Consider the following 26,283-nt stretch of genomic DNA (forward strand, 5'->3'; position numbering starts at 1 on the left):
GCTATATAATGATTGCCACTTCAGATAGCTGTGAAATTAGGTGATTAACTAGTTGTTACTTAACCTTCTAGTTTCTGTATAAGTCTAATTACATGAAACAGAAGTTGGTGTTTTGATTTTTTACTTTGCTTTTCTGTTTTGAGTGTCATTGCAACTACTGTATTGTAAAGGATGGAAAATAATTGCATATGTTAAAAAATATGAAACTTTATAAAGTAAAAAAAAATAAAATAAAATAAAAGCAAGAAAGAGACAGAGTGCGGGCAGGGGAGGTGCAGAGAGAGAAAAGGAAACACAGAATCCGAAGCAGGCTCCAGGTTCTGAGCTGTCAGCACAGAGCCTGAAGTGGGGCTGGAACTCACAAACCTCGAGATCCTGACCTGAGCTGAAGTCGAATGCCCAACAGACTGATCCACCCAGGTGCCCTTCATTGTTACTTCTAATATTTTCTCATTTGGCTTTTATCTTGATATTTAAAATCTTGATAGGTATTCTCACCTCCAAGAAGGTTATCCTCATTTATACTTCATTTGACTTGCACACTGCACTTGACTCCCTGTTTCCCTATACTCTCTACTGTTAGGAATTTTAAGGCCTGTACATCCTAGCTTTCTGGATTGGTAGCTTGGCAAACCGGACCTGATACACAATCCTGGCACTTAAAATCTTCATTTCTCTCACTGCCAATCATATTCGAATCACAGCCTCCCTAATTGGTTCACGCCAAATAGCGTCCTGACTGCATTATGGGATGGTGCTTGGAAAATTTGAGTTAATCATCTATTAAATCACATTTTATCCTTCCTGTTGGTGTTGCCCGAGGACTCAGTTCTCTCTGAGGACAGAATTGGCTCAGATCCTCTCTCAAATGTGTCTTCCCTCAGAGTCACTGTGGGCAGAGTGGAGACTGGCTCCTGCTCTCTGCCCCGCACCCGCCGCAGGCGTGAACTTGGGCTGCTGTGGGCTTCTGCTTGCTAGACGTCTCATGACTGCTCAGCTTGCGCTCCGAGGAGGCAGAGGGCCTGGAGGTGGACAGCCAGGCCTCCCATCCTGCCCCTGTGCTGTCGGTTCTGCTTGTGCACGAATTCCTAGCATGATTTGGGGGTGCCAGCCTCCCCAGATTTCCATTACCGACCCTGGCCTCAGTGACTCTGGAATTCTGCTGCACTTGACTGGCAAGCCAGCGGCCATGCTTGCTGCTACCCTGAGGCCATTATGTGGCATCTCCTTCAGGGAGTTATATCGGTCAGGGAACTCATATCTCTTGCCCCCTGTGAGGCTCCTCTTAATATTCTTCTCAGCCTTGGTCTGCCTTTCTCTCACTCCGCTTCCCACATGCTGACTTTTTGCTTTCACAAACAGCTAGTCTCCTTGAACAACTTTTGTGGAGGCTTAAAGGTAACATCCTTTGCATCTATACAGTACTTTCTTCAAAGCACTTCCATATGCATACTATCATTTGATCCTCACAAGAACTCTTTCAGGTATTTGGGTTAGGCATATATCCTGATTTCATTGCCGAAGAAATGGTGACAGTGATTAAATCACTTCCCCATCCTCAGGTGATTCGTTAATGTGGACCTGGTATTAGAATGCACGTTGTTTTTGGTTGGAGATTTCATTTATTGATTTATTCATTGATTCATTCATATACTCTTATTATATTTAGAGATGGCATAAAGAGAGGAGCAAGGGTTTGGGCATAGACAAACGTTAAAGCCACCGCTTATTAGCTACGTGACCTTTGTCATGTACTTAACCTCTCAGGTCAGTTTCCTTACCTGTCATATAGGGAAGGATTATGACTTACAATGTTTATATGTGATTTAATAATACATGAAAATTAATCTGGCAATAGTAGTGTCTGGCATATGGTAAGTTACAGGTAAAATGTTATTATAAATATGTAACATGTAAAATAGTTACTGTTATAGGTTAAAAATAAGGCCAAATATTGACAATTTTATAATGGCAGAAATTCAGTGGCTACCATTTATTGAGTCCTTCCCTATTGTGTATGAGGCCCTGCTCGACCCCCAGCATGGACACACCAGTGCGAAGAGGTCTTTGTGCGTCTGTATGTTCTGTTAGACTGTGGAGGAGAGAGCGCATGTCTGTTGCATTCCCCAGACCGAGAACCGTGTTAACTGGGCAGTAGGTGCTCCCTAGATGCTTACCGAGCCTAACAGGCCACTACCTGCAAGGAGAATACCAACTAGTTAAGGTAGGCAGTCACATAATCATATAATTATAACAAACTGTTAAAGGTATTTAGGTAGAGGTACATGCAGGCTATTGGGAGAGCCCGAAGGAAACCGTGCTCCTTCATTCTATCAAAGGACAGTGAAGTCCAACGGCAGGGGGTGGCAGGGTGAGGGGAGGTTGGGTGCAAAGTCGCACAGAGCTGCTGCATCAAGACTAACTGTGGTCTGTCTGTGGAAGGAAGCAAAAGCAATTTGCTTACCTTGGACAGCATGCTTGCTTTCAACTAACCCCCTTCTAAGTGTGAAATTGAGTTTGTATTCAAAGCAGCTTCTTTGTTTGTCTCCCCGTCTGTCTGTTGCTGGTATCTCCCTTAATGTATTGCTTTGTAAAGTGCTCTGCTCTGTCCGGAGTATAAAAGAGAGGCCGAGGAAAACCAGATGCTATTCTCTCAGTGTCACAACTAACCCTTGCATAACAAAGTATAATATATTGTGTGAGAAGAAATAGAGGAACCAAAGAGATATTTAAAAAAAAAAGAGCAAATAAAACATCAAAGTGGGAGAATGTAGAGTGCATTAAAGTTAATAAGCTGTCATGGCAGAGTGGACCACTTTTCAATGAGAAGGAATGTGATTTAGGGACTTGTAACTGTAGGATTAGAATTCATTGGAATGAGGTTAGCCGCTGGTTTTGCCAAATTCTCCATCTTTTGGTTCTCCTTGAGAACCAGTCTTTGAAATTGACCAGATTCTTATCACAATTATGGTTTTGTCAACAGCTTTTTGAGGCGGTAACCCCCTCTGTCTGCCTTCGGGTAATCAGTGCAGCTCTCCTCCATCTAGCACCGCTTTGCTTTCAGCTCTAGGAGGTGGATTGCGGGCCCTGGGTCTCTTGCTAGGTTGGACACAGTTCATCAGCAGGGATTTCCAGGGCTCCTGTGGCCATTCCCCCTGTTTCCACAAGGACACGGAGACCAGAGAACTGTCAGGAGTGAACCACACTTAGGTGTGAACCACGCATCTTATTCACAAGTGACAGACGAGACGATCAATACACGTCTCCTTGGCAGTGTGGAGGGATGACTACAGCAGCAAGAGTTCCAGAATGTTTTCTGCCAAGAACCGGAATGGATTTTGTGCTTCTCCAGCCACAAAATGTCCTCAGCATCTTACTCTCAAATCATTAATGCCCTTTGCAGTCGGGCTGTTCAGACCCAATGCTTCCCTATCTTTCTTTTCAGCATCCTCCTTGTTTTCTTTTTGTTAGTTGAACTCTCAAAGTCTGTAGATCCTAGTATCTCGTCTTTTCTTTCAAACAAGCAGATTTTAAGCAGCATTTTACTTCTTGAACGTTGTAGAAGAATGAGAATCCCTGACTCTGGTTTTGGGTGCAGTCTGTAGAATTTTCCTCAGAGAACAAAAATGCCATGTTTACATATTAGCACACTGGTATGACAATAGCACTGACCTTGGGAAAATTACATAATTGTTTTGAGCTGCGGTTTCTCCATTTGAGAAACGGGGATAACAGATGACTAGTTTATAGGGTTTCTATGAGGACTGAAGAGATTATGTATAAGGTAATGCCTGACACAAAGTCCAGGCTCTAACAGATGTGCAATAAATGATTACTTAAATCAAAGTAACATAAACAGGATTGGTCCTATTTAAATAAGAAGACCTCTTGGAGAATGGCGAAAAATGTAAAGAGAAATGACCACACTCGGTAGGGAGCTGTGTCCTCAGTCTGGTGCATAGTGTAAGATTTAGGGGCATAGGTGGAAGCAAAAGGAATGAGTTTGTTGTAGGTAAAAGGCGGCGAATTATGCTCAGATATGAGCCAGTCCTCACGAGGAAGTCACTGATAGAAGATGCCATGGAAGATTTTTCTAAAGTGGTTCTAACATTAAAACAGATACCAATAGTATTTGTCTAATTCCCATATTCCAATGTATAACAAATCACAATAAGACCATTCCTTGTAATAACTGATGATGGGAGAGACAGTATGGTGTAATGCAATGGAATGCAAATTGGCTTAAAAGCCAGAAGATCTGGATTCATGTCTGTTTTACTTAATTAGACTTCTTAGCTTCTTTGAGTCTTACCTTTAACATCTATAAAGTAAGAAAAACAGTGCCTTTCTTACCTTTTTCCTGCTGGAAAATTGTCAGGATCAATTGAGATTTTTTTTTTTTAATTTTAGGGAGGGGCAGAGAGAGGAGGAGAGAGAATCCTAATGCACTAATGGTGCAGAGCCTGATGCAGGGCTCGATCTCACCAACTGAGAGATTACGATGTGAGCCAGAGGGTCAGAGGCTTAAGTGACTGAGCCACCCAGGTGCCCCAGATGTTTCTTTAAAGTACTGTACATGTATTTTTTTTTTTTTTTAGGAATAAAAGTCAGTTACTGAAAGAGTTGATAAAGAATTTCCAGGCCCTTTTTCTTGTTGAGGTGAACACAATGTAGAGGGGCTTATGCTTCCTTAGCTCCCTATAGTCAGCCTGTCCAGACTGTGTTTTGTTGCTAGCCTCTGCTGAGTCCATTCCGCTGCTCATCTGCCTGGTGTCTGCCATGCCTTTGGCCCAAAAGAAATTCAGGGATGGGTTGTGGCAGAAGTGCCGGGGATCACAGAGCAGCAACAAGGCCCCCTCTTGGAGACACCTGCATCTGTGCCCTTGGTATGGCAGCTGGGACCACTTGCATCCTCTTTCTTTCGCCTGTTTGCTGCTGATGGCTATAGTAATAGCTTTTCTTGTCTTGCTTAAGGATTTCTGGTCCTTTTGAAAGTTTTTTTTTCTTTCTTCCATTCTGCTGAGCAAACATGAGAGATCAGGGACAAGGATAGAAGATGGAAGTTGCGGTTGATGATCAGTGAAAGGAGATGAGGCCCTGGACTTGCAGTACCCAGCCCCTTCCAAGAGACGGTGTACAGTAGTGTTGGTAATTTAACCGTTCTCGTTTTGTGTTTGCAGGGAGTCGACGAGTTGAAGATGAAGCTCAGAGCCGAGTGCTGTTCTCCCAAGTTCTGGCTGGTGCTGGCTGTCCTGGCTGTGTCAGGCAGCAGAGCTCGTTCTCAGAAGAGCCCTCCCAGCATCGGCATCGCTGTCATCCTCGTGGGCACTTCCGACGAGGTGGCCATCAAGGATGCCCACGAGAAAGATGATTTCCACCATCTCTCCGTGGTACCCCGTGTGGAGCTGGTAGCCATGAATGAGACTGACCCAAAGAGCATCATCACCCGCATCTGCGATCTCATGTCTGACCGGAAGATCCAGGGCGTGGTGTTTGCTGATGACACGGATCAGGAGGCCATTGCCCAGATCCTTGACTTCATTTCAGCCCAGACTCTCACCCCCATCCTGGGCATCCACGGAGGCTCCTCTATGATAATGGCAGATAAGGTAAAGGAGGGAGTCAGGGAGGAGAACCTGGGGGGTTGTATCGAGAACTAAATGATGCACGCGTCTTAATGCAAAGCTTGATTATGAAAGATATGATCAAGAGTCAGTCTCTCCCTTTGGAGACGAAACTGAGGAAAAGATACTGGTATTTAGAACTCCTGTAGTTTTGAACAGGTGTGTGTGTCCATTTGTTTGCAAATGACTAAGAGATGTTGAAGCTTGTAGTTCTTTCTGTGATACATTTTCTTCCAATATGTAAATGTGTGTGTGAATAGCTCTTTCAAATCTTTAAAATAAGGAGTGCTCTATTCTTTTTTTGGTAACATAAACTCTCCCCCCCCCCCCCGCCCCCGCCCAGCTTCAGGACTATAAAAAGAAAAATCCCTTGAGGCAGATTATTTATCTCCTTGAAGATACAATGTCATGGGGAGATGCTTCTTGCTAAGGTGTCCATGCACATCGCACATGGATCTACATGTTGGTATGGATTTTAATCCACAGAACCAGTAGTAGCTGTCTTTTCTCCATGCTTAGATTTGAAGGCAATGATTCTTAACCCTGGCCACACATTAGACTTACCTGAGGAGCTCTCAACCCTACTGATGCCTGGGTCCCACCCCAGAGATTCTGACCATTAGCCAGGGATGCAGCCTGGGAATCCAGATTCTCAAAACTTCCCCTGTGATTCTAGTATGTGGTTAAGGTTGAGCACCTCAGCTTTAAGGCCTTAAATAAATAGTAACCTCTTCTACATTAACATTCGATCAATTGTTTTATGACAAGCCAGTTATCATCGGACACTGATGCCTATTCTTTAATTGCACAAAGTGTTTTCTTTGTGGTTAGGTTTTGTTTTTACACTTTCCACTTATTCAGGTATTTCCCCTTGCTTTACTGATTACTGCTCATTGTTTAGGGACAGCATTTCTCACAAGGTATTGTCCTTTGCAGGTATTCATATCTTAGAATGATTCATTTCATCCCACGGGCGATTTTTATTGTTTTTCATCATTTTGGGTTTTTTAAATGGTCCCTATCTTTGCATTGTCATCTTACACTTCTTATCATTACTTTTGAAACTGTCTTTAGTTTTGCACTTCAAAGACAAGCTGTGGGGTTAATGATGTTTGGAAACACCCCAAAAGCTAGCACAGACACCATGAGCGTGCTCCTTGGCCGGCCGGCAACCACCACAGTGCCCGGTTTAGCCAGGCCACAGCAGCCGTGCGCGATCATTACCGCCATCTGTCGGCAGCAGGCAGAGATGACTCGCTTCTGTTGTGGGGCTTCCTTCATTCAGTCTAGGAAAGGTCAAGTTGAAGTACTAGGTGGAGGGACCTCAGATGCAAATGAGAAAGGTATTGTTCCATTCACAATGGCACAGGAAAAGATGTTAGGGAACAAATCTGGCACTAGAAGCCCATGCTAAGGGAAGGGAGATAAACTTAAGCAGAATGGAAAATGTAGACTAATTGTGACCAACCCATTGAGCTTTTGCTTCAGGTAGACTTTTTTAACATCACTGTCCCCAGCTGATTATGTTATATTTTAGCAGTGGTATTTTGAGGGCATGGTCTTGTACTGAATGAATCCCAAGATAGATGAACCAAATTTTTTAATCATAAATAAGTGTATACTTATCTTAGGAGCATGACAAGTGAAAATAGTTTTTTTTCATTTGTTATTCAGGCTATTGTGCAACTTATGTTATTTCATAATAACCTACCCCTGCCCTGGTAGAAAAAGTTATTGCGTACCCTGCTTAGTTGCTTCCTTGTTGTATCTCTTACAAATGCATAATAATGATGTAATGATATGAGGTAGGATGCAGACTGGGCTTATTTGGTCCATTGATTGATTCTAGGTGCTTTAGTGTTTGCCAGATGCTCTAGCACATAGCTCTTTGCATTCATTATCTTATTTAATGCTCTTAATGACTCAGTGAGCTAAGTGATATTATATACCTCCATTTGACAGATGAAGAGACTGAGGCCCAGAGAGGTTAAAAACCATAGCCAAAATGATATGGCCAGTAAGTTGCGGCCAGGACTTTAACATTGGTTGCTGGCTCCAAAGGCCATGTGCTCTGTTGCTTCTCAAGAAAATGGATAGGCTAGTCAAGGTCTCACATACCTTCCAGATCCTTACTTCTCCATTATACAGCACTGTGGTAGATGTTAACGGATTAAAACTAACCCATCACTTCATTCATCATGGTGATACTGGGATGTGACTGGAGGAGAGAAGGAAGGAAGAGATGCAGTCGCCTTGGGTGTAACCTGAGTCCACAGTGGGCATCCTGGTGGCCACTCCTGGGGGTAAAGGGGAGCATTGAAGACAGGTGATGGTAATGAGATCTGCCGCCCCCCCCGCAACTCCCTGATGTGGCAACCACAATCAAATATTCCCTCTTTTTCTCTCTCCACACCCGCCCCCCAAAAGAGAGAAGCAGTGGTTTTTAGGAAATTTGCTAAACTAGCCTAAAAAATATCAAACTGACTTTTGACCTGAAAAGATTTCCAAAAGGGAAGTAGAAAGAGGAAAAGGAAGAAAGAAGGAAGTCCTGATGCCACAGAAGCCAGAGGCTTGGAGGCTTAGCCCTCAGGGGCCAGACACCTGCGTGGGCTGGTAGTTGCAGGGGAGGGTGAGCACGCACCAGCAGGGCTGAGTGGGCTGAGTGGGCCCTGGGGCCAAGATTCCCAGCTGCTGTGTGGACGGCCATTCGCCAGCTTACAGGATTCAGATGAAGGCAAATAGAAAGATTCCTCCAGATCTCAGAGAAACAAGCTTTTGGGGCATGTTTCAAAAATAAAACATCTCCAATTCTAAGGCTAGTTTTTAAGTAGAAGTTTATTTTTAAGTACCATGAACATATTTTACAAACACAGAATGAGGGCACAGAGTTTGACAACTATGAATGAACTGTGTGGCCACAGGACAAAACATCTGAAAATAGGACCAAGAAATACAGCTTTGCCATGTTTAAGGGCTAGTCTCTGAGATACAGGAACTGTCTGAAGGATGATAAATAAACCTTCCATTTTGCTTCCCTCTTCTAGGAGATGGGTGATCGTCATTCCATTTTACCTGAGTTTTGTTGTTGTTGTTGTTAGCTTGCTTCCTGTAAAGCCCACTTATTCAGTGTTCTTGTGGAAGGTTCTATTACAGGAATAAAGTCCCTGACTGAAGGAGTTCATAACAGAAGAAAAACACTGTTACAAAGATTTTTGACCAAAGTAGAGAGACACAAGTTCAGCATCTGGCCCAATAGCTTGTGGTAACTTTCTTTTCCCCCACATGTGCTAATTAGTGGGTAGAAACAGGAATGAGTGTTGTACTTTCCCAATGAAGCATTGTAGCTTATATCATGGTGGAAAGAAGCATTGGAGCTAGAAGAATAGAGCTGCTAGGAGCTCAGAATTTGGAGTCAGGGCTGGTGTCAACCGTCACCTCTCAATGTGGAAATCTGGACTACTTGCTAACCACTTACTCTAAACCTTGGTTCCCTTGGCTGTGTACTGGGGACAGTAATCTAGAATGTATTACAGAGGTGCTGAAGATTAAATGAGATAATATATAGCAAGAGCTTCACCAAGTTTCCAGCACAGCGTGCTGTAGGCAAGGCTGACGGTTCTGTGGGGGCCATTTGAAGAAAAGGAGATTTCTGGATACAAGAAAAGAATGGGGACCGAAATAGAGGCATGGCCAATTGTAGAGACACTGCTGACCAAGAAGAGAGCCCAGGTGAGAATCTGGGGAAGACCTCTGACATGTGGGGCAGACCTTTGATCCTTCTGCACCAGGAAGCCAAATTCATTGGTGATATAGCCATGCCATAGCCAAAAAGGGCATATTTGGCTCTGGAAGAGCTAAACGAGGGGAGTAGTGCTAGGTGTCTGTAACACAAGACTTTTTAGAATAGTAACAGAGCCCATTTAAAAATGTATGAGGTGAGTTTTGGCAGTTCCCCACCTGAGTATAAAGTGTCTACTTTATTTTGCCTTGTTATAATTGCTTTCATTCTCCCTGAGATCCTGGATTTAGGATGCCCATCTCAATCCAAATAATGAACTAAAGCCAGACATACTTCCATTTCTTTTCAGGAGGTTTCTCTGCTGATCTGCTGAAATCTTTCTTGGGTTTTCAGATTTTAGCTCAGCACCTACTTTGAAGCTCACACTTGCTATTGATACAATTCTTCCTCACAAACCCTAAAGTAAGAATTAAATGTCCTGAGTTTTAGTGTCTATTCTCAGGAGCTTTGAAAATTTGAACAAACAAATCACGTAAACTGTATGACGCTCCGGCTACAGTTTATAAGATTTAAGTTTTGTCTTCTACCCTACCTACTTTACAACACTTTGAAGATAAAGTAAAATAAAATATGTGGAAATTTCTGGAAAAGTACTCTACAAACAGTTGCTTTAGGTGAGGGAATAAGGAGCCGTGTGACAAGGAATGACAGGCCTACTGATATTAACATTAGGGTCAATGAAAATGGTTTGGGCTGGAGGTATGAAGGAGAACAGAAAGTGGACGTTAGAGAAGGGTCAGGCAAGAGACCACAAGATCCGATACGTAATGCTGTAGGAATGGAAGAGAAGAGGGTCTGCTGACTAGAGGGTCAGCGCCTGACAGTGGCTGGCTTGATCGGAGTGAAGTAGTGAAGTACGGTAGCTAAAACCTGCACTCTACTCGTAACTTGTTCCTAATTAAAGGACATGTGAAAATATCTTACTCTGGAGCCTGTTGCTATGATTGTTTTCTTTCTAAATTGTTTGGTTGACAACTGGTGCTTTGAATAGCACTCTCATTTTCTGTGCAGAGCGCCACACTTTGAATCCAACTGGGGCCAGGAAGATGGCCCCTACTCTTCACTGGCCCTATCTGCTCTGGCTTTTCCCCCTACTGCCCATGCCTCCCCCAGAAGACACCTGATGCAGGGTGTTTGGAGAGAGAGGAGAGCCAGCAGTGATGTGTGACACTGTAAATACACTGTTGCCTTCCAGTTGCTCACGCGGGTTTCCATACCCAGCACAGGCTTGAAACCAAGCAGGCTGTGCAACTCATAGTTTACTCTGTGCTTCTTCCTTAATTTGGGGGTCTTTCAGTTTTTTACCTTGACATTGGTTGTCTGTCCTATGGTATTCCTTGGGACCGAACACCTCAAGAGCAAACTGTGGTGTGTCAGTTTGGATGAGGACAGTTAAGACATACTAGAGAAGTCAAGAGGGCAAGAAAGCTAACAGAGCGTGCCGCCTTCATGTTAGATATGATGTTAATGAGTATTTTAATTCTTCCGAAATCCTGTGACGTAAGTAGTAGTACTTGTTTCTAGTTGAAACCACGTCCGAGTGGTTTTCTAACCACAGTTAGAAAAATAGTGGGACTGGGATCCAAATCCAAGTAAGTTTGACTTTAAACTTTTTTTTCTTTGGCTGATTTTGAAACTCCCAATCCACACACTGAGGAGTCAGAAGAAAGCTGGGATCTTCCCTTCTTCCTTGAACTATCCTTTGGGGGAAAGGTGGGTGGGCGGTTCACTCTAAGACACTATAGGCTTTGCATTGGTGCAGCCCTCAGGTCTGTGTGGTGCCTTTCCACCTGTGTCTGTGGAATGGGTTTCTTGCTGGCCAGCACACCTTCCCTTTTAAAACTGGAGCTAGGATTTGCTTCTAAGAAACTGGCCAGTTGAAATCCAGATGCATTTAAAAATTTTTTTTCTAATGTTTATTTGTGAGAGAGACAGACAGAGAGTGTTGGGGGAGGGGCAGAAAGAGAGGGAGACAGAGAATCTGAAGCAGGTGCCAGGCTCTGAGCTGTCAACACAGAGCCTGACGTGGGGCTCAAAATCATGAACCTCAAGATCATGACCTGAGCCGAAGTTGGATGCTTAACTGACTGAGTCACTCAGGTGCCCCAGTCCAGATGCAGTTCTAATGCTTGGAGAAACCAAGGCCACAGAAATTGCTTTAGGGATTTATAGACATGAAAGTGCTTTGTGCTAGAAAGTAATGCACAAACCATTTTGTGTTTCTCATACATCTTCCAGGAAAGTGATGGTGTGTCCCCAGGAAGGCTGTGGCACAACCGGAGAGAATGCAGGTTTTGGAGCAGAATGGCTTGAGCTCTGTCTCTCTAAGTTCTCTGAGTCTCAAAATTTTCATTCGCAAAATGGCAACAAAATAACACCTTCGTTAGTGGGTAGTGAGCTTTATGAAGCACAGTAGCCAATGCTGGATAAATAGTAGGCCTTCAGTAAACACTTTCTTGTATTTTATGTACCAGACCACACCCAATCATTTGAAGAAAGTGATCCTCACATTTTCCTGTATCTGAAAGAGAAGACCTTGGGATGTTAATACCCTTTATTTTAGGCCTGGGGGATAAGCAGCGGCTCAGTGGGTTCTGCCTCTGTGATGATGTAATTACTGATTATGACATGATCGGGACTTATCAAGATTTTCAAAGCAGGAACATACAGTGATTTCAATAAACTGATACACACAGGATATAAGCAATGAAGATAAGTTGAGAATGTTAAAAAATAAAGCAGAGCAGAGTAAAATAGTGTTTGAATCTAAGGTCACTCAGAGATTTGGAAGGGTTGATATATAAGAAAAAGTGAATTGTTAGAGGAGGGACATATTAAAGATAGTAAGTAGGAAGTAATGATTTGCTATATATATACAACAGGGCAGTTAATTTATTATCACCAGCCAGCTTTTAATAGATTATGTTAAATCTATTAATATAATTGATATCATATTGATATTCTTGAAAAGCCCCTTGGATTATGAGTTCTCCATGGATGATGCATTTTTATTCCCCTTGCTGAGACTACTGTGATTGTTTTTTGCCTTATTCTTAGACATTAGATCTATTTTATTCAAAATTTTGATTGTGTGGTTAAGGGTCCTGGATGCATGAGAATAATGCTAAAGGCTAGTTTGATTCTATTTTTCTGAGGACCAAAGCAATTATTGCTACAATTCTATTTTATAATGATAGAGAACACCCAAATCATCATAGGTTGTTAGGAGGTCACCAGGAGAAAAGAACTACCATTGACTGGCCATTGACTTTTGTCAAGCTCTCAGCTAGTCACCTTATATGACTTTATAAATGCTGTGTTATTGAATTCCTTCATTGAATTCATGAGGCATGTATTTTGTCTTTTATCCAAGATGAGGAAATTGTAGATCAGAGGGGTTCACTGCTTTGCCCAAGACCTTTAGCTTAGTGATTTGCCAATAGTGGCTTAAACAAACAGGTGCTGCTTGGTGTCTCAGAATAAGGCAACTGGAGACAGGGTCTGCTGGGGGTGACTCAGTGATGTAGTGATATCAAGGCTGACCGCTGGGATTCCCTTGACAGTTGGATTTGGACTTGGAGGTAAAGCAGTTTCATTGTGGTTATAAGGATGCTGCCCTAGCTCTAGGCATCACGCCAGTGGGAAAAGGCAGTGCATGGGTATTAGATCAGAGAGAGTCTCCTCCATGTCCCTGATCTCATGAACTCAAACGGTGTCACATGGTCAACCCTGTGGGGCCACTGAGGCTTTCTGAGGGAGGTGGCAAAGGGGAAAGGATTGGGGACAGTAGTTCCCTCAGTTGTATGTCTCAAAGACAGTGACAGTCTGGGAAGTCAACCAATGCCCATGTGATTCCAAAGCCCAAACACGTCTCATGTGTCAGTTCTCTTGGTTCACACTAAACCCTGCTTTTGTGCCCTTAGTCTAATCTCCTCACCTTTCCTCCAGAACTAGGACCTTGGCTCGTCAGTTATTTCCTTTCCCCCCTTAAAGATCAAGGTGTTCTTTTCCACTCATATTTTCTTTTCCTAGTGTAGTGATCCTTAGGAGATGTTAGGACATGTTTTGGGGGAGGTTTTTGATATAGTAATGACTGCTTTTGTGAAGTGTGTGTGCAGGTTGTCTGTGTGCTTCTGGCATTTACAACCTGGAGACTAGGCACGTTTGGTGTCTTGCCATGTGTATGATAGTATCCAAGAGTCAAAAACAGCTCTCCCCAAAATACATCTTTTTCCTCATTGGACATACTCCAATCACTCTCGTATTAATAAACAAGGCATAAAAGCTTTTCTTGACCCTAGTTCTCCCTTCTTCTTTCTTTTGACAGTTCAGCTCCTTAAAAAGTAGTTACATTGCTGTTTTCACTTCCTCACCTCTCACTTTCTACAAAATGCCACAGCCAATGGACTTTTTCTCATTCTTACCCTTCTGCAGCATTGACCACTTGACCTTTTCAGTGCTATTCCAGAAACTATGATGACAAGAGTAATTAGATTTGTCATAGATTTGGTGACAGTGAGAAGGAGAATTAGTAGAGTTTAGAACATGGGTAGGTCATACAAGTGGAAATATCTAGTAAGCAGTTGGATTTGGACTTGGAGGTAAAGGGTATGCTTTGGGCTGGATATATAGATATGAACCTCATTAGGAAGCGTAGAGGAGTTGAAGCCAGGAGGGTGGATGAGGTGGCTCAGAATGACCAAGTGGAACAAAAAGGGATGGATCGAGGACAGAATGACCTTAGGGTGCACCGCTATTTAAGGGATAGCCAGAGGGGGTGGAGATGATAAAGGAGCTAAGGTACTTAATTATTGGAGATGAGATAAGAACAAGACAAACAAGGAAAGAGAGGTATTCGAGACAGAAAGAGAGTGTTCTAAGAAGGGTAGTTAGCCAGTCTGGAAATCAAGCCAGGACACTCTCTTCCTGCTCATGCGGTTGCGCAAACAGCGAGGGAGCCTGTCACCTTCCGCTTCCCTCCAGGCACTGTGCTGACACTCGTCTCTCATCTGCGCTGCAACACACTGCTCACCTGTGTGACCCTTGAGACACTCGAATCTGATTGTTAAACACTTTTGCTTAAAACTCTTCACTGGCTTGCCACAGCTTGGAATAAGACATCCTCTTTGATCTGGTCCCAGGCTACCTCTCCAGGATTTTCTCTTAACCTTCTCGCCCTTGAAGACTCATGTTAGGCCACACTAAATAATTTACACCTCCCTCCCTGGTCCAGGCCATTTTGCATCTCTGTGCCTTTGTTTGTGCTGCTTCCTCTCCTTAGAATACCCTTTGTCTCTTGTCCATCCTGCTCACTTTTTAAGAGAAGTTGTGGCACTTCTGTGAACCCTTTTCTGAGTCTCTTCTTCACAGGATTTACTTTTTTTTTTGCACTCCACCTGTGTCCCATTTATGCTTTTATTATAACTTGTCTTATTTACCTATCTGTCCCACTTGCTGTACAGTGAGCTCATTGTAGGCCAGGGCTATGCTCTCCTAATTTTTGTATTCCTGGCACATGCCTTAGTGTCTTACGCAAAGTAATAGCTAACTTTTAATGAATAATGAACAGTTATTAAACTGGGCACTCTCTACACTGTAGTGGGTTGAATGGTGGTCCCCCAATAGACATGCCTGTGTCCTAACCTGTGAATGTGACCTGATTTGGAAAAAGGGTCTTGGCAGATATCATTAAGGATCTCATGATGAGATCATTTTGGATTAGCCAAGTGGCCCTAAATCCAGTGACAAATGTCCTTCTAAGAGGTGGAAGAGGAGAAGACATAGACACAAAGGAGAGGGCTTTCAAAGAGCAGCAGAGGCTGGAGTTAGTTAGCAACAGCGTGCCAAAGAAGCCACTAGAAGCTAGACGCAGCAAAGGGCGATTTTTCTTTAGGGCCTTCAGAGAGCATGACTCTGATAACAGCCTTGATTTCCAGCTTCAGAACTGTGAGAAAATAAATTTTTGTTATTTCAAGCCACTAAGTGTGTGGTAATACGTAACAGCAGCTCTAGGAAAGTGATATCCACACCAGAGTTGAGGGGTGCGGGGGTGTCTCTGGAATCTCCCTGCCTAGGTGATTTCCTAGCTTACCCATTTACTGTGTGATCTTTGGCAGAGTACTTAACTTCTCTGGGCCTTAGATTCCTCCTAAAATGGTGTTACAAATAGCTCCCATTTTCTTAAGGTTTTTAAGTAAAGTTAGTGAAGGTGTTTAGAAAAGACCTGGCAAATAATAGCAGTCAGCGAGTGCCTGTCTATGAGAGACTTTCACTTAAGTTTCCATATGAATCAATGAATGAATGAGGAAGATGTAAATAGAGACCCAAGCCATCAGAGTGATAGGAACTCACCTAGTTCGGTGGTAATTAGGCCGTGCACTCTGGGAGCTCTGTCCAAAGCTGGTGCTCTGACATTCTGGCCCACCCAGGGGACTGGGACAATGCTGAAAGGTGAAGTGTCAGTGTTCTGGGCAGCTACTCCCTTGCTGGAGCCTTAGGTGGAATGTAGGGCAGTGAAGCTTGTTTCTTAGCCCTTTATACACTCCTCTCTCCTTGGTTTTATATTTGCTTCTCTGTTTTGTGCACATATGCATGTGTGCGCTGTGTGTGCATGTGTGTGTGCGTGTGTGCATGCATGATGCACATTTGTATGTTTTTGGATGTGGTGGCTGCTCTCTCTCTATATCCTTTTCAGTGCCCAGGATGCTGCTTCTCAGGCTAGGGCCAATCTCTCCGTCTGAAGTCCTTGTGCTTTCAGATTTTTCTATTTCTCTGCTCGCAGATCAAGACTCCTGCGTCTTCCCTTTTTATTCTCTTTCATTCTGTAATTTTCATAGTCCTTATCACAACAGCTTTTTTATTAGCTTCCCTGCCCTGCCAGACTGCAGGCTTCATAAGGGCAGGATCTATGTCTTTTTAGTTCTTGTATCCCCCGAACCTAACATACAATTTGGCACATAGTAAGCCTTTAATACATAGGTGTTAATGCATGGCTGAATGAATTATTTCCGTGCAACAGATGTCAGTTGCAATTAAGAGGAAAGTATTTAAAAAAATAAATTTAAAAAATTTAAAAAATTTTAATGTTTTTATTTATTTTTGAGAAAGAGAGAGACATCATGAGCAGGGGAGGGTCAGAGAGAGAGGGACGCAGAATCTGAAGACAGGCTCCAGGCTCTGAGCTGTCAGCACAGAGCCTGACGCGGGGCTCGAACCCACGAACCATGAGATCATGACCTGAGCCGAAGTTGGACACTTAACCGACTGAGCCACCCAGGTGCCCCAAGAGAAAAGCATTTTAAACCCAAATGGAAATAGATGAGAGAATTAATCACTGGCTGCTGGAAAATACATTCCTACCTGTCTCTATGCTGTTCTGCCCATCACCCTTCTCTTCCTCACATATGCCAGATACCAGCCGTCAACAACTTGGCATTCACATCTAGAGTTTTAACACGGGTATCCACTTTATTTCTAGCAACCAGACATGGAAACAGGGCTGTCTCGACTTAGGGGTGCATTCTGAAGTAGCAGAGCAAAACTTTAGTGCAGGGCAGTGGGGTGCCGGTGATAATCCTGATGTTATTAGCATTCTCTCCAAGGAGGAAGCAGAAAGAAATAAGCTTTTTTTTTATCAGTTCCAAAAGATAAACATACACGATTCACATGACATACTAATCAGCAGAACATCACCAACTAAATTTAATCAGTGCAATTAAGTTTCCAGAGTAGTAGCAGGAGATTTTGAAACTTCTTTTAGCAAACCACATCCTTTCTCATTTACTTATTCATTCATTCAAAAAGTGTTTGTTAAGTTTCTAGTGGAGGTGAGGAACTGTACAAGGTCCTGGAGGTAGAGTCCATAAGAGAGACACATCCTCATGGTGCTATGACTGACAACAAACAATGATATGAATTAAACAATATTATTTTAGGCAGTGGTAAATGTTTTTATGAAAATAGCAGGAGGGAGTATCGTGTAGGGCCATCTTAGGGTTTTCAGGACAGGTCTCAGAGGAGGCGGCACTTGAGAGCTATATGATAAGGATCAAGATGCGTGAAGATGTCAGGGGCAGCATTTTGGCAGGGAGAAGAGCAGGGGTGGAGGCCTTGAAGGGGACAAGTTTTTGTTGTTTGGTTTTTTTTGATAAGTATCAGACGGCGTGAATTGGAGGGTGGTGGGCAGGGTGGACAATGGTAGAAAATGAGGCTGAAAAGTACTATGAGGCCAGATCCTGTATGGCCTGAGAGGGTGGGCATTGAGTTGGATATTATGCAATTCATTTTAGAAGGTATAAGAAGGGAGTGATGGAACTTGACTTAGCATCTTTTCAGATGGAGGCAAATAGTAGAGTGGATAGAATATATACCTTGGAGCCATTTTAAGTCTTGTCTCTACCCTTCAGAAGCTAGGTGACCTTTTGCTATATTGTGTGACTATTGTGATGTGTTTTTTTTTTCTATTGCCATGAAGGAGTTAATATTCATCAACTTCTACAAGTTACTATGAGATGGAATAACCTATAAAGGACTCATTACTTTGTCAGGTACACACCTGGTTTTGAAGAAGTGGCCCTTTCTAGTAGTATTGAAATACAAATTCCTCTTGAATCAGACATCATTTTCTTTTGATAGATCTATGGATCAGGTAGCTTTCTGTTTTGTTCATTGACTTTACACAAGTTGCTTGCAGACCTGTAAACAAATGAGCAAAGTATTGCAGGAAGTTAGAAGCATCGTGATTGACTCTCCCCTGACTAAAGAATTGCCTTTTGTTTTGAGTTCTTGGAGTTCCCATGTACCGTGTCCTGGGGCCAGGTCCTGGACTTGTGTCCATGCAGTGGCAGTCTGATGTAATTTCCCCTTTTCCCAAATGGGGGTGAAGGCACTGAGAAGACGGGCATAGGAAATGGAGTACCTGGGGTGAGACATTGAGGTGAGCGATGTGGGTGTGGAGAATGGGAGAGAGTGTAAAGGCACTGCCAATCACTGCGGCATGCCTTGAGCTGAGGACTCTGGCACCCACCCAAGTCCTCCTGGCCCGTCACCATGTGTCTCAGATGTGTTCTGTTACCTTGACAACATGTTGTCCAGAGTTGTAAGGAGTGGCAGCCTTCAACCTTTGAGCATCGTCGTGTTGCTAGGACAACAGACTTCGCGGGAAGCTGGGCTCCACTGTAGTTTTGCATGTTGCTGCCACACACTCCCCTCTCCCTCCTCCTGGCTGCCCATACTTCCACTGCCTTCCATCTGTCCTCTTGCTCCTTCTGCTTTCACAGGTCCGCTGTCTGCGTGGTCCTTCCAGCTCTCCCTCCAACCCCGTGGCCTTCATTCTCTCACCACTGCAGTGTCCTCACTGCTTATATAAAAACAAAGATTGTACATTCTCAAACAGAAAGCTGCATGATTTAAGAAGCTGAAAGGATGGTGAGAATGAGAGAGTTAGAAAACATCCAGAAAGGGGAGGGAGGAGCTTGATAGAGTTTCTGTAGTCTAGTTGTATAGTGTGTGGTAGCAGTTTTTTTATTTGTTTGTTTGTTTGTTTGTTTGTTTGTTTTATTTATTTATTTATTTATTTATTTATTTATTTATTTATGGCAAGTGGGGAAGGGGCAGAGAGAGAGAGGAAGAGTCTCAAACAGGCTGTCCACCAGCACAGAGCCTGATGCAGGGCTTGAGCACATGAACCACGAATCACAAGATTATGACCTGAATTGAAGTCAGATGCTTAACCAACTGTGCTACCCAGGCACCCCTGCGTGGTAGTAGTTTTTAAAGGGACTGGACCTGAGCATCAACAGAGGAGTTTATTTTATAATTATTATTTTTTAAATATGGATTTTCTGGTTCCATACCCAGATGTTCTTTTGGAATAAAACCCCACTAATTGCTATTTTTACAAATTTCTCTTAAGGGATTCTTCAGGTTTGTGTACCACTGGTCAGTAGCACACAGCATATTGTTTCGATGATAAAGTTTTGTGATAATCAGTATCTACCTCTTGAGCTTTATTGTTCATGGTCCCCAATTCAATGCATTCATGTGGCTGCTTAATAATAGTGAAGACGCAGGAAGGGGAGATGGAGGAAGATGAGAAGATGCTAATGCAGAAGAGGAGAAGAGTGAAGGAAAACAGAAGGAAGCAGGCAACGTGGAAAGGATAAGGAGAGGCCATGGAATTGGGGATGGGGAAAATCAACCATCACACTTGTCTTTGACTTTCAGTTAGAATGCAGGCTGTTAAGTGTCTTGGTCTAGGTTCAGTTAACATGCTCTTCGGGGTATGTTTGGAATCCTGGATTTTCCCTGGCTAGTAAGAGACCCGGGTGGGGGCTAGATCTGGGGTTTCAGAAGAAGCCAGCTTCCTCCTATTTTCTCTTTTAAGAAACCCAAGTGCCCACTACATGTTAATGCTGCACTAACATGAGATAGTACTTTACCTGCATTTAGTAGGTATAACCCTTGAAGGAGCCCTAGGACTTAGGCAGTAGAATTCTTCTTCTTTTAAAGAACAAGAAACTGATGGTGGGAAAGGAAAGTAACTGGCCCCTGGTGACACGCTGGCCATGGCAGTATGAAAACGGAACCGCTCACCTGCCTGACAGTAAAGCCCATGGACATCAGCAGTGTGTTGCGTTTCCTCTTGAACACTTGGATTTACTTGGTCTTCTTGGGACTTCTAGCTTAAACTGGAAGGGGAATATCCCAGCCATCCAGAAAATAGTCAACTAGAGCTTAGGCAAAAGTGATTCCTCCCTCGCCAGCCCATCTCGATGAAGACCCAAACATTCAGAGCAAGAGCACAGCTCTTAGAGAGGAGAATGTGATGAGAGACAAGAAGAAGGGTAAAGAACATTCAAAGAGAGAATGACATGAGGCTGAGAAAAACTGCCGGGTCAGTCCCTGTCTGATGGACTGAGTTTTTTCCAAACTTGGAACTCTCAAGAGTGAGCCTGAGACCCTAAAGTCCAGGACACTGCCAAGTGGATGCCCTCGGGCTTGACTTCTAGGTCAGATCGAACTCTTCACTGATATTTCTGGGATTGGGGATGGGGGTGGATGTTTTTCCTAGCCTGCTGTGTGTCTCGAGGAAGTGAAATCAGATGTATGTCATCTCAGCAGATGAGAAATCAACAAAGAAGTAATAGTATCTTTGTCTCACTGCCCTGAGTGGCTATAGGTCTTGGAGCAAACCATCTTATCCTACTTCCTGAATAGTCTTAGAGTATCAGCTGTAACTACTGCTACCTTGGACTGAAATCCAATTTCTAGAGGTGGCACCCAAAGGCCCCGCCTCACCCCTTCCTGCTGGACCTCTTCTTTTGCTGGGCCACCAGCATGTACTCTCTTGTTAGTTTCCTCAATGATCAAAGGCTTGTTTACGTGCAAGGGTGATAAGTGTACAGAAGGTGTCTGGTGTCAAGGTGGTGGGCTCAGGCAACACATGTGAGAGGAAGATTTCTGTCTCAGTGTGGCAGCCCGTTCCAGAGGGGGAGAGCCCATTTGTCTCCTCCTCTCATGATTGGGACAACACACAGCACACACAGCGTACTCGGTGCGTATTTGTTGGTAATGATAGATCCTTTGAAATCAGATGGGAACAGGCCATATGCTCTTGGAAAAGGGCCTACATTGCAAGGTGGGATGGATGAGTGAGATGTGTTTTTGCAAGTTCTTTTCATCTCTAACATCTGTGATCCTGTGAATAATTCTCTTTCCTTGGCCCCTGTTCGCTGCTTGCCTGGGATCTCTGCCAGAGTCCTCCCCAGCAGCCCCTTTGAATAGAGATCACAGAGGGAGGGTCTCCCACTCGAGGTGGATGGTTCTGGAAGCCAAAGTTGATACTGAAAGTTGATACTGGAAGCCAAAGTTGATACTGATGATACTGGAAGCCAAAGAGAAGGCTTGTACCCAAGGGTCAAAGCCCAGGGATAGAGGCATTTGGACAGGAAGTGTGAGTGCCCAATTCCTAGAAGCAGGCAGGAGAGGAGGGGCTAACTTCTGCCTAATGGGTCAACAGCAGCAGTGGCACTAGCTCTGGCGACATACAGAATGCCCATGGAAGCTTTTCTCAGACTGAGCAGCAGGGCCCAAGACAGGGCTCTGGAGGGTGGAGAGCAAGCATGGCGCCCAGAGTCCAGCTCTCATCCTGCCCCCCTGCCATACCATCTCCCCACAGCCAGCCAGCACATCTATATGAGAGAAAGCTGAGAGACAGGAACACTCCTCTTGCAAACGATTGGCTCTCGGATCACTGTTGTTCTCTGAGACTAATGGTGGCACATTTTACTGAGGAAAGTCGTGTGGCTGTCCAATTCTGGAAGTTCTTTCTTTGGGCCCTGAAGTTTCTGGGCCCAAGGGGAAGTGTCACTGGTTAATGAAAGGGGACTAACCTTGAGTAGTTACTGGTGTCATTTTAGTTCTTGGAGACTGACTCTGCTGATACTATGAAAACTAATCTGTTAGCCAGAGAAGGGAGATTTGGACACTGGTTGAACTCTCTACATGCACTGGGAGAAGGGCACTTCCTCTCCTTTTGGTGTATTTCTTGTCCTTTTGCTCCAATCATGAGCCCCCCCCCCCCCCCCCCGTCATTACAGCAGGGGCCTCTGACGCTTCTGTGAGTTGCACATTATCTGGAGCTGGTTTCTTGTCTGATGGAAGGTAGTGGCAGAGCTCGAATAGGGGTCATTTCTGTGTTTAGGGGACTTCCAAGTGGCAATGATGGCTACTTTCTGTCACCCTGATCTTAATGGTCAGCCCTGTGAAAAGTGACACACTGGGAAACGAATGTATTTTTAATCACTTTGAAATTCCCCTCCCCCATGCCCCTCTCTCCCCTTGATAACGGCAGCCTCATTTACTTGTCCAGTGCCCCTTTTTCTGCCTCCCGGCTGATTAGCATGCTCCCTTCTGCTTGTGCCCAGCTCCTTGCGTTGTCCACTGGTGGAGCTTTCCCAACGAGCACTGTGGAATTCCGTGTTGGGGTGTTGGGTCTGCCCTCCATGTAGCCCCCCACTGTTTCCTCCTGACAGGCCCCTGTTCCTTTTTAAAACCGGGAGACAGTCTAAATAATTAAGTCATTGCCACAGTCAGACTAGATAAGAGCAACAAGTGTGTGAACTCCACGGGCATTTATGTTTTAACTTAGAGGAAGAAATGTGTATGAGTGGATTTCAGATGTCATCTTGGACCATGAGGGACATATATGTTTAAAACAGAAGGTTCTCTCCTGACTCCTGCAAATCATGCTGTGCATGGGCAGCCTCCTCGGTCCTGAGGTGAGGCTCTTCTGGGAGACCTTGCTGCAAACAGAAAGGCTCAAGTGCAACCCCTTGAGAAGCGTGTAGGGCACCCTGGTCACCTGGCTGAGCAGGGGACAGCACAGAACCGCTCTGGAGCCTTGGAGAGCATTGGGCTGTGAAGTCATTCTGCGAGAATAGAATCAAGTAGAATAGGAAGCCCAGATTCATCAATGAACTCTGAGGATTTCTGGACTGTTTTAATTCTGCACACCATATGGAGAGGGCTCAAATCTTATTCTGTATGAATACTTCTTAGGTGGCTTTTACTGCCCCCTAGGACTTTCCTTCTAACCTGTCTGGGTCTAGGTCCTTCTTTGTGTCTCCTTCTCTTAGATCTTTTGATTTCTCCTTTTGTCTGCCCTCCTTTCCCTCCTCTATCTGCTTCTTGTTCCCCCATCATCTCATTTCTGGTTCTTGTTTCTCTGTCCTTCTCTCCCCTCATCCTGTGCCCTGTCTGCTGTAACCCACTCTGGCCCATGACTTAGACTTTATGTGGTGCTCACAACCATCTTCATGCTTCATCCTGTCAGTGTCGAGGTCCCTCAATGGTCTGCCTTAGGACCTGGCATAGTTAAGAGTTCCCAGGCAGTCTGTCCTTGACTTTTGGAGCTGACAATGTTAGTTTTATAGTCTGTGGCAAGTTGGTTCAGTTGGTTAGGACTTGTCATTTAATGAGGCCAAGCACAGATATTTGTGTCCTGTCTCTGTAGAACCCTGCCAGCTTTCTCCCTCCAGCCACTAGCTTTCATTTTCACGCCCTTGGTCACAGTGGGGGTGTGGCTGGGGGGCTGTGGCTGGACCAATGCTAATCTGTTGATAAGGGACATCGGTAATAACGTATTTTTTATTAAACTTTTTATTTTGAGGTTATTATGGATTCACATTTTACATTTTTAAAGGCCTAAGGTTATCAGACACAGATTATCCATAAGATTTGGACCAAGACAGACCTGGACTCAGATTCTGGTTCTCTTCCTCATTAAATCTGTGACCATAGCCTGGTTACTTAAATTTTCTGTGCCTCACTTTCCTTAGCTATGAAATAGTGATAAAAAAGAACTGGCCTCTTTCAGTCTCCCTCTGCCTGCACATCTTCCTTTTCCTCTTTTGTTACTAAGTCTATTCTGGTACACTATTTTTCTTCTGTCTTTTTCTTTCATTTACCAATGTCTCTAAAACACTCCCTCCCCCATTCTTCTCTTGTCCCTGTTTTGTGCCTCTCTTTCCATTTTCCCAACTCTTAGCCCATTCCTCATTCTCTATTTCTTGCTTCCTCTATCATCACCCCTCACTGAATTTCACTTCCTTCCAAAGACATGTTCCCTGATCCATATCTCCTGTCATTCACTGTTCCTGGGCCCTTTGTGGCTTCCAGGAGAATGTGCAACCCTTAATTATTTATAAGTATGAGAGAATAATTGCAGAAATGATTTAATTACTTTTCACATAGATACTAATAGCAGCTGCTGGGCTAGGTGATGGTGGCGTTGGAGCATATCAGCAGGCATACTCAGTCAATAGGAGGAAAAGCATTGGTATAAGTGGGTTTGGGGGAGGGTGCAGCTCTAAAGAGTCTATAGAAGATTTAATCTCATATGTCAAAGAATTGAAAAAGAATCCCACAATTGGCAATTATACACAGCTAGGATTATATAAAATGGGAGGTACATGTCACCAGTATCTTAATCGAGGGAAGAGGGCCTGGGGATATCATTTGAAAAGTTCACTTTGGATCAGATAGGAGTATAGTGGATGGAATACTAATGCTTATTTCTGGGGGGTCAGTGGGGGCAGTGGAAACCTTATTCTTCCGGCTCCTCTATGGAGTTGAATGGGGATATTCATTTAGTGGCACTGGGGTTACAGTGGAAAGAGCCTAGTCTAACTGCAGTCAGGAAGCCTGGCTCTCTTCCTTGCTCAAAACCAGCAGTAGCCATTTGACTGGTCAAGTCCCTTAATCTCTCTTAGTATTACTTTTCTCATCTGAAAAGTGAAGGGATTGAGGTTTGTAACATGTAGAATGCTTCACTAAAGGAGAAAATGGCATAGAAATTAGATGAGGAGGACTGATTTTTTTCCTATAAACTGAGACCAGGGAGACCATCACAAGGAGTTGGCAGTAGTCAACTCCAAAAGCCAGGCAGAAAATATATTCTAGAGGTTTCTGACATGATGTTTAAGAGAAGATACTGATTGAAGCAAAGGGTAGCAGTGAATAGGGGGAAGACACACAAAGGAGTTGACGTAGGTAGATGAAAAACAAACAAGGGAAATGAGGGACAGTGGCAAAATATGAACCGGTATTGTCACATTATGAGTTTTTAAACCGTGTCCTTTCTGACAGTTGCCAAGGTTTGGCAGGCAGAGGGCTGCAAGAGGAGGCTACAGCTCTTGACATGTGGTGAAGAAAGGAGAGGGGCTTCCTGAGAAGGAGTGCTGTGTCACACTCATCCTCCTCCACCCTCATTTAATCCCTTCACAGAAGTCCAGATGAATGTGTCATTGGGCTGCACTATTCAGCCTGGAAGGGATTTTAGGGACCAGTGTGGTGTCCTTATTTCATGGTAAAGGACACTGAGGCCAAGAAAGATTAAGTGACTTGCCTGAGGCCCCACCTCAGTTCTGTCCTGGAGCTGGCCTCGTTTCCCAGATTACCAGGTCGGTCTCTGGTAGGACTTTTACCTCAGCAAAGTATCAAGCCTGTCTAGTAGCAGTGCAGGCTAGGAGATAATGTGACATAATGAATTACCATCCCTCCCCTCTCCTGACTAGAGGTGAGGGACAAAAGCAAACTGCAATTAGGGTAGGGAGGGAGAGAATGACATCTTTTTCCCTGGTTCTCTTGTATCTGCACTAAATGTGGTCTGAGATGATGGATTAAAGGTATATTAATGAATCTGTCAGATAATGATAAAAGTGAATATCATTGAATTAATTTTTGGATTGTATATGATAGAAGACCTATATGTTCGGGATTGTATGAATTTATGATAACCATGAGCAAGCAGATGGAAAGCAAATTTGGATAAAGTGAATTTCGTCTGGTTGAGACTCTTCTGTGATTAGAGTAACTATCTACAGGCTATAGACAGGTCTTCCCTTTCTTCCAGAAATGGACCTCTGAGATTACCCTTTCACTTCTCATCTTGCAGTATCCCTCCAACTAATATACTTAAGGAAAGAGAGACTCAAGTATGCATGGAAATTTGTGTGCAACTAGGGATTCATACTAGAAGAGCAAGGAGGATTCCAGAAGAAAAGAGTGAAAACAAGAGAGAGATCAGGGAAAAAACAAAAAAAACAAAAAACAAAAACAACTTCACAGTATATGTGGTTGGAGATTTTAAAAATATAGCCAAATTATATATTTTATAATGTTTTTCAAAGTGAATTTATGTACTTTGTCTTAAATTAAAAAATGTTTTTTAATGTTTATTTATTTTTGAGAGAGAGAGAGAGACTGAGCATTAGCAGGGGAGGGTCAGAGAGAGAGGGAAATACAAAAACGAAGCAGGCTCCAGGCTCCGAGCCACCAGCACAGAACCTGATACAGGGC

General features: G+C 43.8%; 1 protein-coding gene across 1 annotated transcript in view; it reads left to right on the plus strand.

The window, feature by feature from the left end:
• The window catches only part of LOC115305291 (glutamate receptor ionotropic, NMDA 2B-like), a 207,587-nt gene that overhangs the window by 22,300 nt on the left and 159,004 nt on the right, over window positions 1-26,283 (plus strand). The window contains exon 5 of the mRNA XM_029955533.1: window positions 5,181-5,609. Coding sequence (XP_029811393.1) covers window positions 5,181-5,609 — 429 coding nt within the window. The remainder of the gene's footprint in view (window positions 1-5,180; window positions 5,610-26,283) is intronic.

This window comes from Suricata suricatta, chromosome 10 (assembly GCF_006229205.1).
Source record: "Suricata suricatta isolate VVHF042 chromosome 10, meerkat_22Aug2017_6uvM2_HiC, whole genome shotgun sequence".
Taxonomy (NCBI): Eukaryota; Metazoa; Chordata; class Mammalia; order Carnivora; family Herpestidae; genus Suricata; species Suricata suricatta.